Source organism: Grampus griseus (assembly GCF_964374135.1).
Source record: "Grampus griseus genome assembly, chromosome: 19".
Taxonomy (NCBI): domain Eukaryota; kingdom Metazoa; phylum Chordata; class Mammalia; order Artiodactyla; family Delphinidae; genus Grampus; species Grampus griseus.
The window spans coordinates 4,983,319-5,002,099 of NC_139013.1; the positions used below are offsets into that span (position 1 = coordinate 4,983,319).

Sequence of the window (18,781 nt, forward strand, 5' to 3'; positions counted from 1 at the left end):
GCTGGCTCAGCGGCCATGGCTTATGGGCCTAGCCGCTCTGCGGCATGTGGGATCTTCCTGGACCAGGGCACGAACCCGTGTCCCCTGCATCGGCAGGTGGACTCTCAACCACTGCGCCACCAGGGAAGCCCTACAGTTTATTATTTATTTAGTAAGTTAAATAGATCTAACTGGTGACTACCTTTGGTTTCAACAGTAAATCATTATAAGCAGGAGGCAAAGCGGCTACACAGAGTTCAAAAGACACACGTTTATAAATCCCTAAAGAGACGCTTTACAGGCAAGGCTGGGGGTGGGGGAGGGGATGCAGAGGCCCCCCCCCCCCCGCCTCCTGCCCCCGCCCTTTGGGGGGGCTCCCCCGCAGGCCTGGGCGCTCTCCTCGCCCCGCCTCCTCGCGTAAGCGCCTTTCGCAGTCCCCGCCCCCAGGCTGCTCCTTCTGCGCCTGCGCAATGTTCTCCGGACGCGGAAGCGGAGAGACCAACCTGGGTCACCACGGAGAGCTGAAGTCACTCTTCGGTGCGTGAGTTTCTTCTTTCTACTGTATCTGCGCTTCGGTCCCCCCCCCCCATACATCCTCAGAGTGTGGGACTTACTGCGGAATTTTTTTGTTTTTTGTTTTGCGGTACGCGGGCCTCTCACTGCTGTGGCCTCTCCCGTTGCGGAGCACAGGCTCCGGACGCGCAGGCTCACGGGCCGCTTCGCGGCATGTGGGATCTTCCCGAACCGGGACACGAAGCCGTGTCCCCTGCATCGGCAGGCGGACTCTCAACCACTGCGCCACCAGGGAAGCCCCTTACTGCGGAATTTTAAGTACTCGCCCCCGCCCTTACATCCTAAAGAAATTCACAGTGGGGGTCGTTTCCCTTTGGGGTTGAAATCGCTCTGAGGCCCGTCCCGGTCCTTGGGTTTTCGGCCTTCGGTCCACGTAGACACCGCCTTTCGCGCCGTTTTGCTGTTTGAAACCTTTTACTGTCTCCGCCTTCGGCCTGTAAAGCCCTCTTTCGCGAGGTGGATGCGCGTCCCCCAAGCCTCGCCCTCTGGAGGGCAGCGCTGGCCGCCCCGCTCCCAGAGAGGCCGCGTCCTCTTCCCGGTCCTGGGATTCTGGAGAGCCCGCCCCTCTCCGGAGACCCCCCTCCCTCCCTCCCCGCCCCTCTGTCCTCCGCTTCTCCTCAGGCCGGTCTTTCTGCGTGAACACCCAGTGTTCTTCGGTCCCTAGTTCAACTTATTTGGAGAATGGCCAACAGAGCAACATGGTGCTGGGAGAGAAAGAGGACAACTGGAGGCGAGAGCAGAGGAGGAGAGAGCAGGAAGGACAGGTAGCCGTGTGGGGTGCCAGAGAGTGGAAGTCAAAGGGAAGGTGACAGGGATAGAAGGGGTGTAACCCGAGGACAGAGAGGGAGCAGAGATGGAGAAAGAGGAAGGAATATATGGAGGTTTTGGGCAATCAGAAAGGTGGAGGAGGAAGAACAAGAGGAATAACAAGTTGCAGAGTGCGGCAGGACGGGAGTGAGGGAAGAAATAGGCGGGGAGAAAGAGCAGTAGAGCAGAGGGGAATAAAAAGAGAGAATGAAATACAGATATATAAACGGAATGACATGGAAACACATAGTAGTGCAGGTAGAGGGGGGAAACTGGATCCAGATGGATGGTGAGTTGTTTGAATATGGATGATTAAGGTGTAATATATTGATTTGCGGCTTTAGAATCTAATACAAATGAAACTTGTTTGTTTACATTATACAGATAAGGATGAGAAGTGCAGAACTCCTGTGCACAGGGCTTGTGCATTTTGTAATTATTTGTAACAGAAGATAACTTCCATTTGCGAGCCCTGTTCAGCCAGCGGGCAGTGACGTCACTCCGTTGTGGGTCACCCCCTTCCCTTTTCCTAACATGGGGTAGAGGACTATGGACAGGAATCGTACAGCGAGAAATGACTGACTCTGTCACTACATGGTGCCTTTTTTTTTTTTTTTTAATAAATTTATTTATTTATTTATTTTTGGCTGTGTTGGGTCTTCGTTGCTGTGCACGGGCTTTCTCGTTACAATTTTAGTATATGTACTGCCGAAGCGAGCACATGCACGGGCTTTCTCTAGTTGTGGTGAGCAGGGGCTACTCTTCGTCGCAGTGCGGGCTTCTCATTGCCGTGGCTTGTCTTGTTGCGGAGCACGGGCTCTAGGTGCACAGGCTTCAGTAGGTGTGGCACGTGGGCTCAGTAGTTGTGGCTCGCGGGCTCTAGAGCTCAGGCTCAGTAGTTGTGGCGCACGGGCTTAGTTGCTCCACAACATGTGGGATCTTCCCGGACCAGGGCTCGAACCCGTGTCCCCTGCATTGGCAGGCAGATTCTTAACCACTGCGCCACCAGGGAAGTCTTGAGAGTAAATCTTAAGTGTTCTCACCGCACAGACATGAAACATGGTAATTGTGAGTTGATAGATATGTTAATTCCTTGATTGTGATAAATATTTCACACTGCATATGCCTGTCAAATGATCACATGTACACCATATAATATATACCATTTTCATTAGTCAGTTATACCTCAGTAAAGCTGGAAAAGACAGAGTGAGAGGTGTGCTGGGCTTGATTCCTCTGCGTGGTGCTTAACCCAGACCTCACATTAGATTGCTCATGCATTTTGCACATATGTTTTGTGTCCCCTGACCAGATATTCCCCTTCAAATAGTTGAGGTTTGGCCCAGCCTCAGTAATATTTAAAATTCCCTGGGTGATTCTAATTTGTATCCATTTGAGCATCATGGCTCCAGGTCCTCCCATTCCTGAGGGCTGAGATCTGGGCTGAGGGTGAGGGCTCTGCTCTGCGTGGGGATGGATCAGGGCTGGTCTGTGACCTGAACGGGATCGTCGGGTCCAGCTGAGGTGCCCGCTGCTACTGGGTACGTGAGGGCCTCACCAGGAGGGGAGCCTGATATGAAGGAAAGAGTGGGAAAACTGACTTGTTGGTCTCTGTGTGGGAATTACTGTCCTGAGCCCCTCCTGGGACAGTGGGCAGCAGAGGACCATCTCTTGAACATGCTGAGGGCTTCCCTGTGTGTGTGGTGGTGACTCAGGAAGGGGGTGTGTTGATTGTAAGCATTAAACAGCCTGTTTTCAACTTTCAAGGTCAACCTCTAAAGACTCACATATCCTGAGGAAGAAGCCCAGAAGAGGAGGAAGAGGAAAGAAAAGGAGTCAGAAATGGCTCTTTCTCAGGTAAAGTCATATTCTCAGTTTTTTCTTCTGTCTGTCCTTCCTGAAATGCCCTTCTTTGGGCTCGCTAATCTCTGACTCTGAGCCTGACACCTGTACATTCACACTCACCTGGGGGCTTCCCTCAGGGCCTGTCATCTCCACTTAGAGTCTCCACTAGGCATAGTCCTGGGCAGGGCTTCACACCCATGAGTTGGAGACACCGTGTCCGTGCTATTGGGCAGCAGGGATTGCTTAGGGGCCCCACCTGGATGTAACGTCCACTCTCTGTAAACAAGGGTAAAGATGCTGCACGTGGAAGTCACATAGTAATATGTACAAATACCTGGTAAAATCTAGGACATAGACCAATAAGGGGAAATCAGTTCTGACTGTTTAGTACACTTGACGCTAAATGAGTGTACTTCATTCAAAATCTTAATCATTGGGAATGGAATGGAAAGTTCAGAGACATCAGTGATAGATGGTGTTTTATTCCATCACTGATTTTAAACTATGAAATCAGCCTAAGTCTCTGACACTTAGAGATTCTTTAAATCATCTTCATCACCTTCATTCCTTCGGGGTTGTCTGTTCACACTACTCACTGTGTCCTTTGACACACAGAAGGTTTTTTAAGTTTGATGCAGGTAATGTTTCAGCTTCATTCTTTTACTGGTAGATACTCCGTTTCCCAGCAGCATTTGTTGAAGAGACTGTCCTTTCCGCATTGTGTAGTCTTAGCATTCTTGTCAAAAATTAGTTGGTGTGTGTGCAGGGGTTTACTTTTGAATGTTCTGTTTTATTCTTTTTTTTTTTTTAAATTTATGTATTTATTTTGGGGCTGCACTGGGTCTTCGTTGTGGCACTCGGGATCTTCATTGCGACATGTTTAGTTGTGGCATGTGGGATCTTTAGTTGTGGCATGCGTACTTCTTAGTTGCGGCATGCAGACTTCTTTGTTGTGGCATGCGAACTCTTAGTGTGGCATGCATGTGGGATCTAGTTCCTGGACCAGGGATCAAACCCTGCATTGGGAGCATGGAGTCTTAACTGCTGGACCACCAGAGAAATCCCTGGTTTATTTGTTTAAATATCTGTTTATGCCAATGCCATGCTATTTTGCTTTTTAATATGTTTTGAAATCTAAAACAGCACGGCATCCATCTTTCTTCTTTTTCAAGAGTGTTTTGTTGACTTGGAATCCCTTAAAATCCCGTATGAATTCTAGCATTAAGTCTTCCAATTCATGAGTAGGGGATGTGTTTCTGTTTATTTTTTAGCAGAGTTTAGTAGTTTTCAGTGTACAAGTCTTTCACCTCTTTGGCTAAATTTACTACTAAGTGTTTTTTTTGTTGATGCTATAGTAAAAATGATTGTCTGTTTTCTTTCAGATTATTCATTTTGAGTGTATAGAAAAGCAGTGATTTTTTTTGTGTGTTGATTTTGTATCTTGCAACTTTTCTAATATCGTTTTTTATTTATAACATTTTTCTTGTGGTATCTTTATGGTTTTGTACATATAAGATCTTGTCATCTGCAAAAAAAAGATAATTTTACTTCTGTATTTTTCTTGCCTAATTGCTCTGGCTGGGTATTGCAGTACGTTGCTGAATAGTAGTGCAGAGAGTGTACATCTTTGCCTTCTTTCTGACCTTAGAGGAAAAGCTTTCACCTTTTACCATTGATTTTGATGTTAGCTATGTGCTTTTTTCTTTTTTTTTAACAGACCCAAAATGTTAAGATTTTATTTACAAAGCTTCTTTGTCGTACAGAAAGTAAAAATGCTGTTACAATCTCAGTGTAACTGGCAGCCACGGACGGTTGACTCACCAATCACAGCTATCCACGCTACAGCAAGAGTCTTACACGGAAACCTAACAACGCTTACAGTTCTGTTGGGGTGAAGTCCCCAAGCTTGGTGGTGGATTTCCAAGAGGGACTAAATGGAGGAAGGCGAAATGTCACAGGAACTATTCTTTGGCTCTTTGGGTGGGTGGGTGTCCTGGGGTTTGTATCACCGCTACCTTTTTTTTTTTTTTTTAAACAGCTACCAAATCCATGTGAGCAGTTCTTTTTTTGCAGGTTATTTGGGGTCTTAATCATCTTCTCCTAAATCATCTGTTTCTCTCTTCCTCTTTTCACCTTTCCCGCTTTGTTCCTCTTCTTCCTCTTCTTCATCCTCATCTTCATCAGCTTCTCCATCATGTCCACATTCTTCCTCCCCACTGACTTCGTCTTCATCCTCCCCTTCTACATCTTCATCTTCATCCTCTTGATCATCACACTCTTCTTTCTCACCGTTCTCCTCCTCCCCCTGGTCCTCATCTTCTCCTTCTTTATCGTCCTCTTCTTCATCCACACCATCCACCTCGGCATCTGAGTCAGCAGCTTCACTGTCCTCTTCACATAGCTTCACGTAGCCATCCAGGTAGGTGAGCTGGGGCAGGAGCTTGAAGACACCCTTTCGGTAGTCATTCAGGTTAGTAACCTCACGGTTAAACAGATCCAGGCTCTTCAGACATTCCAACTTTTTCAAAGGTTCCAGGGTACTGATATCTTCCAGTTTATTTCCACTTAAGTTTAAATGTGTAAGATTTGGAAGTTTTTCTGCTAACATATCCAGACCTCCAAAGAGTCTGTTGTCCCTGGGCTCAAGCTTTTTCAATTTAGGTCTTTTGGGGAGATTTGAAACTGAAATCAAGCCTACATTTATAAAACTGAGGAACTCTAAGTTCGCAAATTCAGCCATTAGGCCCTCAATTTTCCCATCATTTGATTTGCATTGTCCAGGGCAAGTTCTCGAACAGCTGCCGGGGTCTGGTTCCTCAGCTCCAGGTGGATCCTCCTCTTCATGTCCATGTTTCTCTCTTCCCCCCTCTTCAAACTTAACTTTCCGTGGCGGGGGGCGTAGGGGGGAGAGGCGCCCCAGCCTGCGCAGCGAGAGGGTGGTCAGAAGGGGTCTGCTAGCAGCAGTGCCCGGCGGCACAGTCCCGGGCGGCGGGCGGGCAGGCGAGCGGAGCCCCCGGAGCCAAGTTACTCATGGGAGCGGAGAGAAACCATGGAGGGAAAGGGGGGCTGAGGCGCAGCGCTGGTCTCACTACCGCCGCCCCCGGCCGCAGCCCCGCACTGTGATTAAACCGGCGACGCGGCACGGGTGGCTCTGCTGGGCTCGCTGGGCTCGCTAGGCTCGGTGGCCGCGGCGCACCAAGCACGGGGCGGGGAGAGGCACCTTGGCTATGTGCTTTTAATATTAGCTGTTATTATACTGAGGTAATTTACTGAGTGTTTTTATCTTTAAATGTCCTTGAATTTTGTCAAATGCTTTTTTGGCATCAATTGAGATGATCGTGTTATTTTTCATTCATTCTGTTAATGTGGTGTATTGATTGATTCTTTCTGTGCTGAATCATCCTTGCTTTGCAGGTTTTTGATTACTGCATCAATCTCTCTAGGTATGACTCTGTTCACATTTTTTATTTCTTCGTAATTAGATCTTTGTAGGGTGTTTTTCTAGGAATTTACCCATATCTTTTAGGTTATGTAATTTTTTGGCATAAAATTGTTCATAGTACTCTCTTTTAATAGTGATTAAAATTTTCTATGATTCAGTTACAGTTTTTCCTCTTTCATCTGTGATTTTAGTTAATTCAATATTTTTTTTTAGCCTAGCTAAGTGTCAATTTGTTCATCCTTTCAGAAAACCAACTTTTACTTTTTTGATTTTTATGTAGTTTTCCTATTTTATATTTCATTTATCTCTGGTCTTATCTTTATTATCTCTTTCGTTCTGATTTGATATCTTTTCTCCTTTTAAAAAAATTAATTAATTAATTTTTGCCTTCGTTGGGTCTTCATTGCTGTGCACGGGCTTTCTCTAGATGCAGCGAGCAGGGGCTACTCTTCGTTGCGATGCGTAGGCTTCTCGTTGTGGTGGCTTCTCTTGTTGTGGAGCACAGGCTCTAGGCGCGTGGGCTTCAGTAGTTGTGGTGCGTGGGCTCAGTAGTTGTGGCTTGCGGGCTCTAGAGCGCAGGCCCGATAGTTGTGGTGCACGGGCTTCGCTGCTCTGCGGCATGTGGGATCTTCCTGAACCAGGGCTCGAACCCATATCCCCTGCATTGGCAGGCAGATTCTTAACCACTGCGCCACCAGGGAAGTCCCGGTACATTATATTTTATACTTCATTTTCGTCCAGATATTTTAAAAATTCCCTTGTCATTCCTTCTTTATCCTGTTGGTTGTTTAAGAAGGAGTTGATTAACTTCCAGATTTTATGTATATTTGTTTTTCTTCTGTTATCTGTTTCTGTTTTCATTTCCGTGAGGTAGAGGAGATATTTTTTATTATTTCAGTCTTCTTAAACTTCTTAAGATTTGGTTTGTGGCCTAACAAATTGTCTGTCATGGAGAATGTTTCATGTGTGCTTGACAAGGTTGTTTTCTGCTGTTATTGGATGGAGTGATCTCTATATCCATTTGTTCCCATTGGTTTATAGTGTTGTTCAAGTCCTCAGTTTCCTTACTGATCTTCTGTTTGGTTCCATCCATAAGTATAACTGGGGCATTGAAGTCTTATACTGTTACTGTACTATTACTGTCTATTTCTTGCTTCATTTCTGTCAATGTTTGCTTCATATATTTGGGAGCTCTAATGTTAGATATATAAATATTTATAATTGTTATATCTTGTTGGTGAATTAACCCTTTTATCATTTTATAATGTTTTTTGTCTCTTGTGACATTTTTTTTGTCTTTATTTTGTCTGATGTTATGTAGTTACCCCAGCTGTCTCTTTATCATGGAATATCTTTTTCCCTCATGTCACTTTAATCCTATCCATGCCCTTAGGTTTGTGATTTTTAACAGTTCTAGCGCTTTGACTTTCTTTCTCTGTTTCTCACTCTCACTCTATTTTTTCCTCCCTTTTACATCTTCTGCTTGCTCAGACATACTGTATAGTGGTGAATGGCAGGAGCCCTGACCAGCCCAGTTTTCTCTGCAGTAATTTCAGCAGAAATGCATCCAGTGTTTTCTTCTGATCATGACGTTTGATGAAATATTTTTGCTTAATAAGGTTTTTCCCCAATTTCATTTTTGTCATGGTTTTTAATTATGCAGTGATTTTTGGAAGTATTTAATACTGTGATAAATTTTTTATCTTAATCTGTTAAATTTCTGTGTAACACTAATAAGAGATGGGAGATAAAGTATTCTATGTATTTTTTCATGTTTGTACCTTTTTTTTCTTTTTTTTTTAAATTTTTGGCTGTGTCGGGACTTAGTTGTGGCTTGCGGGATCTTTCTTGCGGCACGCAGGCTTCTCTCACATTGTGGCACGCAGGCTTCAGAGCACGTGGGCTCTGCAGTTGTGGCGCAAGGGCTCCAGAGTGCGTGGACTGAGACACCTCTCATTTCAGTTAATTATGTGTTTACACATCAGTGCCTGAGTGCATGAATGTGAAAGTCCATGGCTTTTATAAAAGACATCATTTCATTAGTAAGTTTTATGTTTTTTAGCAGTTGAAATTATATCTTTTTTTTTTTTTAAAGATTTATTATTTGTTTATTTTATTTTTGGTGTTAGGTCTTAGTTGCAGCACGCGGGCTCTTCATTGTGGTGCATGGTCTTCTCTGGTTGTGGCGTGCGGGTTTTCTCTTCTCTAGTTCTGGTACGCAGTCTCCAGGGTGCATCGGGTCTGTAGTTGTGGTGTGAGGGTTCCAGAGCACGTGGGCTCTGTAGTTTGCGGCACGCGGGCTCTATTTTAGGCGTGGGAGTGCTCACTAGTTGTGGCATGTGGGCTTAGTTGCCCTGCAGCATGTGGGATCTTATTTCCCTGACCAGGAATTGAACCCGCTTCCCCTGCATTGTAAGGCAGATTCTTTACCACTGTACCACCAGGGAAGTCCCTGAAATTATATCTTGAGTGTATTCCATGGCTTTAAATTTTTCCTACACTATCACATTAATGTTTTATAGTAGGAAGATTATTAATATCTTCTGTGTGTGTGTGTGTGTGTGTGTGTGTGTGTGTGTGTGTGTGTGTAGTGACCTTTTATGCAGTTCTATAGGTTAACCTTGAAATTGTCTCAAGTTTTCTCAGGGAACCCTCTGTCAGTGTACGTTTATCCTCTATCCGTCACTTAACTTTGATATTTTATGTTCCATTCTAAAGTCTGATTACCTGAGTTTTCGTTCTTGCAGTGCCATTTCCTAGCTGTTTGTTCTGAGGCAAGTTTCTTAGAGTGTCTTGGACACAGTTTACTCCTCTGAAAAATAAAAATGGGACTTTCTCTAATGACTATTATGTTGATAACAAGTTCATACATGTAAAACATTTAGAGTAATACTTAGCATATAGGAAGCATTCAGACACCTTTAGTCATTGCTCTTGGTATCATCATCATAATTTAAGATTTTGACTTTTCTTTAAAGCCACTGTGGACTTTGTCATCTCTGAAGACACCAGTCATATTGTAGCTCATCTGAATATTGAATATCACTCAGTGTGTGAAACATAATATATAACACTTCTGCCTGGACATCCTGTTGTTGAATTTTATTTGTATGCATTTCATGTATTGTCCAAAAAAAAGAAAAATCCATATTGAATGGAAAATATTATAATCTCTATGAAAAAGCATAAGAAATTAAAATTTGAGACCCATAATTTGCTCTAAATACATTAACATGGATCTGTCAGAATACATACTTCAACTGAATTGATCCTTACCCCTCTCTCCTCTTCTCATTTTGTGTGAAAATAAGGACTCTCCTCATGGCCCCTTGTTGAAATGTGTTTTCATTTCAGGAACAGTTGACCTTCAAGGATGTGGCCATTGAATTCTCTCAGGAGGAGTGGGAATGCCTGGACCCTGCTCAGAGGGCCTTGTACAGGGACGTGATGTTGGAGACCTACAGGAACCTGGTCTCCCTGGGTGAGGATAACTTCCCTCTAGACATTGGGATCTGCCCTTATGTATCTTTGCATTTTCCCTTCTGTACCTTTTGGGAGTCCCTGCATTGCTTCACTGAGCTCAAAGCCCTGTTGACTCAGACATGAAAAGCTTCATGGTGTAGTGTCAGGAGTTTAACGTTGTCCTTTCTTCTGGTGATCTGCCCACTTCATGATACACCAGGAGTTGTTCCAGAGCTTAAGTATTGATAAAGCCCAATTGGAAACTTAAAATATCTGATTCCCTATTTCATACCGCTGTTCTTTTGAGTCACTATTTTTTAAAAAAATATATTTATTTTAATTTTTATTTTTGGCTGCGTTGGGTCTTCATTGCTGCACGTGGACCTTCTCCAGTTGTGGCGAGCGGGGGCTACTCTTCATTGCAGGGCGCAGGCTTCTCATTGTGGCGGCTTCTCTTGTTGTGGAGCACAAGCTCTAGGTGTGCAGGCTTCAGTAGTTGTGGCTCACGGGTTCAGTAGTTGTGGCTTGCGGGCTCTAGAGTGCAGGCTCAGTAGTTGTGGCACAGGAGCTTAGTTGCTCCACGGCATGTGGGATCTTCCTGGACCAGGGTTCGAACCCGTGTCCCCTGCATTGGCAGGCAGATTCTTAACCACTGCACCACCAGGGAAGCCCTGAGTCACTACTTCTTGGAAGAAAGCCAGTTATCTGCATATTATTACTATTCTCTCTGCATTCAGAAGGAGGCAAGCAGTGAATGAATGAATTTGTGAAATATTTTTTGAGATCCATTTGTTGTGTGCTCACTCCTGTGCTGATCAAAGAGCTGGGATTCTGGAAAACTTACAACATATTATTTATTTTCTCTTTTCGGCAGTTATTTCTGTTCCTGACCTGAATATTATTTGCATTTTGGAGCAAGAGGAAGAGCCCTTGACTGTGAAGAGTGACATGAAAATAGCAAAAAAACAATGGCTGGGGATGTATCAAAAGTATGAACACAGGTCAGAACTCAGATGGGCAGAGAGGAAGCCACACCATTAATGGTGTTTGGAGAGCTCTTTAGGAAATTCTAAGTTTATTACTTATGAACTTTTCTCAGGGGAAATTTTTCTTCTCCCCAACATAGCACACTATCCTTCAACGTGTAAAATTCATCCTTTCACCTCCCTGTGGTGCTGCAGCTCCAGTAGAATCAAAGGCAAGGTCTTTATCTTGATCTACACTCTGCCGTCTGGGCCTTGTTGCTTGATTTGAGTAGCACGTGGTGAGCTGTTTCAAAGGAATCTGTTTCCCCCTTGGTCTCTTCTTCTATACTTGATTGCATGGGATTTTCAATTTTTAGTCCATATAGATAAGAGCTGAGGCCTCCATAGTCCAAACCCCTGGACCTGTCTCAGTTTGGTGTACTTGGAAGAACTAATTAAATGATGGGAAAACAGTGGCTGCTCTTTGATTCCATCTGGCATCTCAGAACCTGCATGGATCTGTTTCAGGTCATGTCTGCCATTCAGATCCCTCAGCCATTTCTTCGTTTTTTGTTTTCGTTTTTCCTTTTTTTTTTTTTGGCTGTGCCGTGTGGCTTGCGGGATCCTAGTTCCCCAGTCAAGGATTGAACTTGGGCCCGTGGCAGTGAAAACCCGGAATCCTAACCAGTGAATCTGCCAGGGAATTCCCCCTCAGCCATTTCTTCTGTTCTGCTTTTGCCACATACTTTTGGGTGTGTGTAATGGGGAAATGGGTTGGATCTTCTGTAACTGTTACTTAGGAAAACTATAAACAGTATGGACGAAGAGATTCTCTTTGATCCCCAATCCCATATGGGGAGCATATATGAGTCTCTGAGCTTGGCGACTATGGGTAGAGCCCATGGTCCCGTGTTAAAGTTCTATAATATCTGACCCCAATATATTGTATTTTTCTTGTCCTTTTACCTCTCTACTTAGTCTGGGAATGTAGACTCTTGTTGATGTCATATTTTCTTTAGTTTGCATGATTTTGCCTCTGACATTGCTTTTAAAATACCCATTCTTAGGTATTTGATATTTCATCCTTTTGTTTGTTTGTTGCTGTGGTAAGCCGTCTTTAGGTGATGAATAACTTCACTCTCCTGTGGAGTGGGTTTACTTGGAAACATAGCATTCTTTTTTTTTAAATTAATTAATTAATTTATTTATTTATTTTTGGCTGTGTTCCGTCTTCGTTGCTGCATGTGGGCTTTCTCTAGTTGTGGCGAGCGGGGGCTACTCTTCGTTGTGGTATGCGGACTTCTGACTGCAGTGGCTTTTCTTGTTGTGGAGCACAGGCTCTAGGCGTGTTGGCTTCAGTAGTTGTGGCACGTGGGCTCAGTAGTTGTGGCTTGCGGGCTCTAGAGTGCAGGCTCAGTAGTTGTGGTGCACGGGCTTAGATGCTCTGTGGCATGTGGGATCTTCCTGGACCAGGGCTCGAACCCGTGTCTCCTGCATTGGCAGGCGGATTCTTTTTTTTTTTTTTTTTTGGCAGGCGGATTCTTAACCACTGCGCCATCAGTGAAGCCTGGAAACATAGCATTCTTGATGGAGATACGTTTACTAATTCGTTGCAATATTATTCTGCTACATACAGAAGCACCACTTGAAGCTATTCACTAGAGTAGTCAGCATGTCCTAGGATACTGAAATAGAAAGCGTCACAGGAGCTTGTGGGAGGACTTCCCTGGTGGTCCAGTGGTTAAGACTTTGTGCTTCCAATGAAGGGGGCGCAGGTTCAATCCCTGGTCAGGGAACTAAGATCCCACATGCTGCATGGCTAGAAAAAAAAAACACAAAGAAACACTTGACTGATAAGTGTTTCCAGTTTTTTTTTTTCTGGTTTTGAGGAGTATCACAAAAGCGTGTCTCAAGAGCAACTGTGACAATGTTTTTCACATATACTAATCATCATCCCCTTGGAGCCTCAATAAATGGTATAGGAATTTCTCCTTGGGTCAACATTGTCCAAGTTCACATCCTCATATCTCTGGGTCTGTTGACTAAACTGTTCATTCCACAGTTTTCGTACCCTGTATGTGTCATTGTTTATCCGACCTCAACAAATACTATTTTTTTTTTTTTTTTTTTTTTTTTTGCGGTATACGGGCCTCTCACTGTTGTGGCCTCTCCCGTTGCAGAGCACAGGCTCCGGACGCGCAGGCTCAGCGGCCATGGTTCACGGGCCCAGCCACTCTGTGGCATGTGGGATCTTCCCGGACCGGGGCACGAACCCGTGTCCCCTGCATCGGCAGGCGGACTCTCAACCACTGTGCCGCCAGGGAAGCCCAACAAATACTGTTTTGAAGCATCTTTTTGTGTGTGTGTGTGTGTGTGTGTGTGTGTGTGTGTGTGTGTTATTTTTAAATAATTTTTTTATTTTATTTTTGGCTGCGTTGGGTCTTCGTTGCTGCGCACGGGCTTTCTCTAGTTGAGGCAAGCGGGGGCTACTCTTCATTGTGGTGCGCAGGCTTCTCATTGCAGTGGCTTCTCTTGTTGCAGAGCAGTGGCTTCTCTTGTTGCAGAGCACTGGCTCTAGGTGCGCGGGCTTCAGTAGTTGTGGCTCACGGACTTAGTTGCTCCTCGGCATGTGGGATCTTCCTGGACCAGGTCTTGAACCCTTGTCCCCTTCATTGGCAGGTGGGTTCTTAACCACTGCGCCAACAGGGAAGCCCATTTTGAAGCGTCTTAATGAGAGAGCTTATGAAGTTGAATGATGACTTCAATGAAGTACTGTTTTTTCTTTTTTTAAAGTAAATTTTTACTTACTTATTTTTGTCTGCGTTTGGTCTTTGTTGCTGCTTGCGGGCTTTGTCTAGTTGCGGCGAGGGGGGCTACTTTCATTGCGGTGCATGGGCTTCTCATTGTGGTGGCTTCTCGTTGCGGAGCACGGGCTCTAGGCACATGGGCTTCAGTAGTTGTGGCACATGAGCTCAGTAGTTGTGGCTCGTGGGCTTAGTTGTTCTGCGGCATGTGGGATCTTCCCGGACCAGGGATCAAACCCGTGTCCTCTGCATTGGCAAGCAGATTCTTAACCACTGTGCCACCAGGGAAGTCCCTCTATGCATTATAAATGAACTTGACTTCTATTTATTTAGTCAGCAGGTTCATATTTTTATGATATTCTTAGTGTTCTTGTTTTTTTTTTGTAATGCGTGGGTGGTTGAATTGGGGAATGGCCCTTCATCGTGAAACTGGTGACCAGACTCTTAAAGTTCTTCATATATTTTCAGTATTAACCCATTATCACATACATGAATTGCAAATATTTTCTACCCGTTCTGCAGATTGTCTTTTCACTCTACTGAGTGTGATTTGATGCACAATAGTTTGTAATTTTGATGTAGTCCAGTTTATCTGTTTTTACTTCCATTTGCTGTGCTTTTGCAGTCGTATGTTCTCAATCATTGCTGTATCCAGTGCCGTAAAGATTTTTTTCCTATGTTTTCTTCTAGGAGTTTTATGCTTTTAGGTTGTATGTTTAGATCTTTGTCCTATTTTTTAAAAATTATTTATTTATTTATTTATTTGGCTGTGTTGGGTCTTAGTTGCAGCATGTGGTATCTTCGTTGTGTCATGTGGGATCTTTCGTTGTGGCACACAGGCTTCTCTCTAGTTGTGGTACGTGGGCTCAGTAGTTGCAGTGCGTGGAGTTAGTTGCCCCACGACATGTGGGATCTTAGTTCCCCGACCAGGGATTGAATCCACATCCCCTACTTTGGAAGGTTTATTCTTAACCACTGGACCACCAGGGAAGTCCCTAGATCTCTGTTCTATTTTGAGTTAATTTTTTACATGGGTTCATGCAGCAGTCCTACTACATTCTTTTACATGTGGGTATCTGATTTTCTCAACATCTTTTTTTCAAGAGGCTGCTTTTCCCTCATTGAGGAATCTTGACACCTTTGTGGCACATCATTTGACTGTATATGCAAGAGTTTATTTCTGACGTCTTTTCCACTGGTGTTTCTGTCTGTCTTTATATTGGTACCATACTCTTACTATTAGTTTTTCTTTTTAATAAATTTTGAAATAAGGAAGTATGAGACCTTCAACTTTGTTCTTTTCAAGGTTGTTTTTCCTATTCAGGGTCTCTTGAGATTCAGTGTATGTCCCAGGATGTAAGTGTTTATTTTTTCCAAAATTGATATTGTGGTTTTGCTAGGTATTGCTTTGAATCTCTTGATCATTTTGTTGGTATTGACGTAATGACAATATTGTCTTTCAGTCCATGAACTGGGGATATCTGCATTTACTTGTGTATTTTCTAATAATTTTCAGCAACGATTTTAGTTACAGTGTACAAGTCTTTTTTATGTGGCTAAGGTTTTGCCTAAGTATTTTATTCTTTTTGATGCTATTTGAAATGGAAATGTTTTCTCAATTTTCTTTCTAATTGTCCATCATTAACATATAGAATACAATTTTTACATGTTGACTTTATATCTTCCAATTTTCCTGAATTCATTAGTTACTTATATCAGGATTTTTTTTGTGGAATCTCATGTTTTTTCTACATATTAGATTATGTCATCTCTAAACAGACATAATTTTCTTCTCCTTTCTCTAATTGGATACCTTTTATTTTGTTTTCTTGCCCATTTGTCTGGCTGGGACTCCAGCTATGTGTTTAAGAGAAATAGTGAGAGCAGGTATCTTGTCTTGTTCCTGATCTGAGAGAAGAAGCTTTCAGTCTTTCCCCATTGTGTATGATGTTAGGTGTGGGCTTTTTATATTAGTCTTTTATTGTGTTACTGTATTTATTTCTATTCCTACTGTATTGAGTGTGTTTATTATGAAAGGCTGTTAACTAGTCAAATGCTTTTCTGCATCAGTTGAGATAATCATGTAGTGTATTTTCTTATATTTAATGTGCAGTTTTACATTGAAAGATTTCATTTGTTGGAGTATCCTTGCATTCCAAGAATATATCCTCTTTGGTTGTACTGTATAATCCTTTCGTAGTACTGTTAAATTTCATTTACTCTTGTTTGATTGATGAGTTTTGCATCAATATTAAGATTTATTTATTTATTTTATATTTTAGTTTTGGCTGCGTTGGGTCTTCATTGCTGCGTGCGGGCTTTCTCTAGTTGTGGCAGTGGAGGCTGCTCTTCGATGTGGTGCTCGAGCTTCTCATTGTGGTGGCTTCTCTTGTTGCAGAGCATGGGCTCTAGGTGCATGGGCTTCAGCAGTTGTGGCATGTGGGCTCAGTAGTTGTGGCTCGCAGGCTCTAGAGTGCAGGCTCAGTAGTTGTGGTGCACGGGCTTAGTTGCTCCGTGGCATGTGGGATCTTCCCAGACCAGGGCTCGAACCTGTGTCCCCTGCATTGGCAGGAGGATTCTTAAACACTGCGCCACCAGGGAAGTCCAGTTTTGGACTGACTTTGATTTTAGAGTAATTCTAGCCTCATAATGAGTTTTGAAGTGTTTCCTGTTCAAATTTTGGGGAAGAGTTTGAAGAAGCTTGATCTTAATTCTTTTAAGATGTTGGGTAGAGTTCAGTAGTGACGCTATCTAGCTTTCCTTTGGATTTTCTTTCTTTCTTTCTTTCTTTCTTTTTTCCTGGCTGCACCATGCGGCATGTGGAATCTTAATTCCATAATCAGGGATCAAACCTTGACCTGCAGTGGAAGCACGGAGTCTTAACCACTGGAGCACCAGGGTTTTTTTTTTTTTGCGGTATGCGGGCCTCTCACTGCTGTGGTCTCTCCTGCCGCGGAGCACAGGCTCTGGACATGCAGGCTCAGTGGCCATGGCTCACGGGCCCAGCTGCTCCGCGGCATGCGGGATCCTCCCGGACCGGGGCACAAACCCGTGTCCCCTGCACCGGCAGGCGGACTCCCAACCACTGCGCCACCAGGGAAGCCCTCTCCTTTGATTTTGATCAGTGATTTTTGGTTAGTGACTCAGTCTCCTTACAAGGAATGGGTTTGTTCAGGTTTTTTATTTCTTCATGACTCTATTGATAGGTGTGTGTCTCTGGGAATTCATTCAGATTTTGCAATATTTAGGCATAGAATTATTCTTGGTATTCTAATTTTTTTTTTATTTCTGTGGAATCAATTGTAATGCCCCCACTTTCATTTTTTATTTTAGTTATTCGGACTTCTCTCTTTTTGGTTAATCTACTTAAGGTTTTATTATGTCTATCTGATCAAAGAACCAACTTAATTTTGTGATTTTCTGTAGTTTTTTATTCTTTTTGTATATCTCTTAATTTAATTTTTTTTCTTTCTAGCTTTGACTCTGTTTCCTATGGTCTTTTTTTCTTTTTCTTTTCATTTTTAAAATTATTTTTATTCACGTGATAAACCACTATCTTTTATGTGCATTCCTTTGTATTTTTTTTTTCAAGCTTTAAGATACAATCAACATAATATTGTGTAAGTTAAGTGTAATGATTTGCTACACGTTTATATTTTGAAAAGATTACCAGGTATGTTTGTTAAAACATCCATTAACTCACATAATTACAATTTTGTTTGTGTGGTGAGAACATTAGAAGGTTACTGTCTTAACAACTTTCAAGTATATAATACAGTATTAATAATCATAGTCAGCATGCTGTATGTTAGATCCCCAGAACTAATTCATCTTGACTAACATCTCCCCATTTCTGCTAATGCCCCAGCCTTTGGTAATCACTATTTTACTTTCTGTTTGGCTTTTTTTCCCCCCAACTATAAGTGAGATTATTCTTTATTTGTTTTTCTCTCAGACTTATTTTACTTAGCATAATCCCTTCAAATGCTCTCCACGTTCGTACAGATAGCAGGATTTCATTCTTTCTTATGGCTGAATAATATCTCATTTTCTATAGAAATGAGTTTTTTTTTTATGCATTCATTAGTTGGACACTTAGGTAGTTTCCATATCCTGGCTATGGCTTATACAGCTTTAATGAACATAGGAATGCAGATACCTCTGTGTGATAGTGATGACTTCATTTCTTTTCGGTATATACCCACATGTGGAATAACTATGTTATGCGGTGCTTTAAAAAAATATTTTGACTGTAATTAGTTTTTTCCAGTGACTAAAACGAATTATAATCTTCTGGTAGTACGGTAGGGTTCTCTTTAATCCACAGCCTTACTAACACTCATACCTCTTGGTTTTTTTGTTTTTGTTTTTGTTTTGGCTGCTGGACCACCAGGGAATTCCCCCTCTTTTGTCTTTTTGATAATAGACATTCTAAAGGTGTGAAGTGATATCTCCTTGAGGGTTTGATTTGCATTTTCTCCTAAAGGAGGAGCTGGGAACTGGGAAACTTTCTCCTGTTTATTCTCACCTTATTGTGCCTTGGAGGGATTGAGTCAAAAATCATGATTACACTTTTTGGTTCTGTGTTTTGAGTGTAGGCATTTCTTTGGGTGTTTCAGCTTCTCACCTGGTTCTTAGAGTTATTCCAAAGGATTTTGTTGGGAATTCCCTGGTGGTCCAGTCTTTAAGACTCTGTGCTTTCACTGCTGAGGGCAACCTTCAGTCCCTGGTCAGGGAACTACGATCCTGCCAGCCATGTGGTGCAGCCAAAAAAACCCAAACCCAAACAAAACAAAACCCACAAAGATTTTTGTTCTTGTTGTATATTGTTGTTAATTCAGTGTCTCCATGGGCTAAGTGCCTGGAGTTTACTGGTCTGCTATCTTGCCAACATCGTTTTTCAT

At 43.0% G+C, this 18,781-nt stretch overlaps 1 protein-coding gene and 1 pseudogene across 2 annotated transcripts; one reads left to right on the forward strand and one right to left on the reverse strand.

The window, feature by feature from the left end:
- Nucleotides 1-467: 467 nt before the first annotated feature.
- On the forward strand, nt 468-11,149 carry LOC309836654 (zinc finger protein 480-like; the record flags this gene model as incomplete). Its single annotated transcript, XM_082676758.1, has 4 exons — nt 468-516; nt 3,127-3,216; nt 10,001-10,127; nt 10,983-11,149. Exons 2-4 carry the CDS (start codon nt 3,202-3,204, stop codon nt 11,147-11,149), a joined length of 309 nt encoding a protein of 102 aa, XP_082532884.1. The 5' UTR covers nt 468-516; nt 3,127-3,201.
- On the reverse strand, nt 5,123-6,085 carry LOC309836847 (acidic leucine-rich nuclear phosphoprotein 32 family member D-like; annotated as a pseudogene). The gene has a single exon. The product of its transcript is annotated as an acidic leucine-rich nuclear phosphoprotein 32 family member D-like (transcript).
- Nucleotides 11,150-18,781: the final 7,632 nt, after the last annotated feature.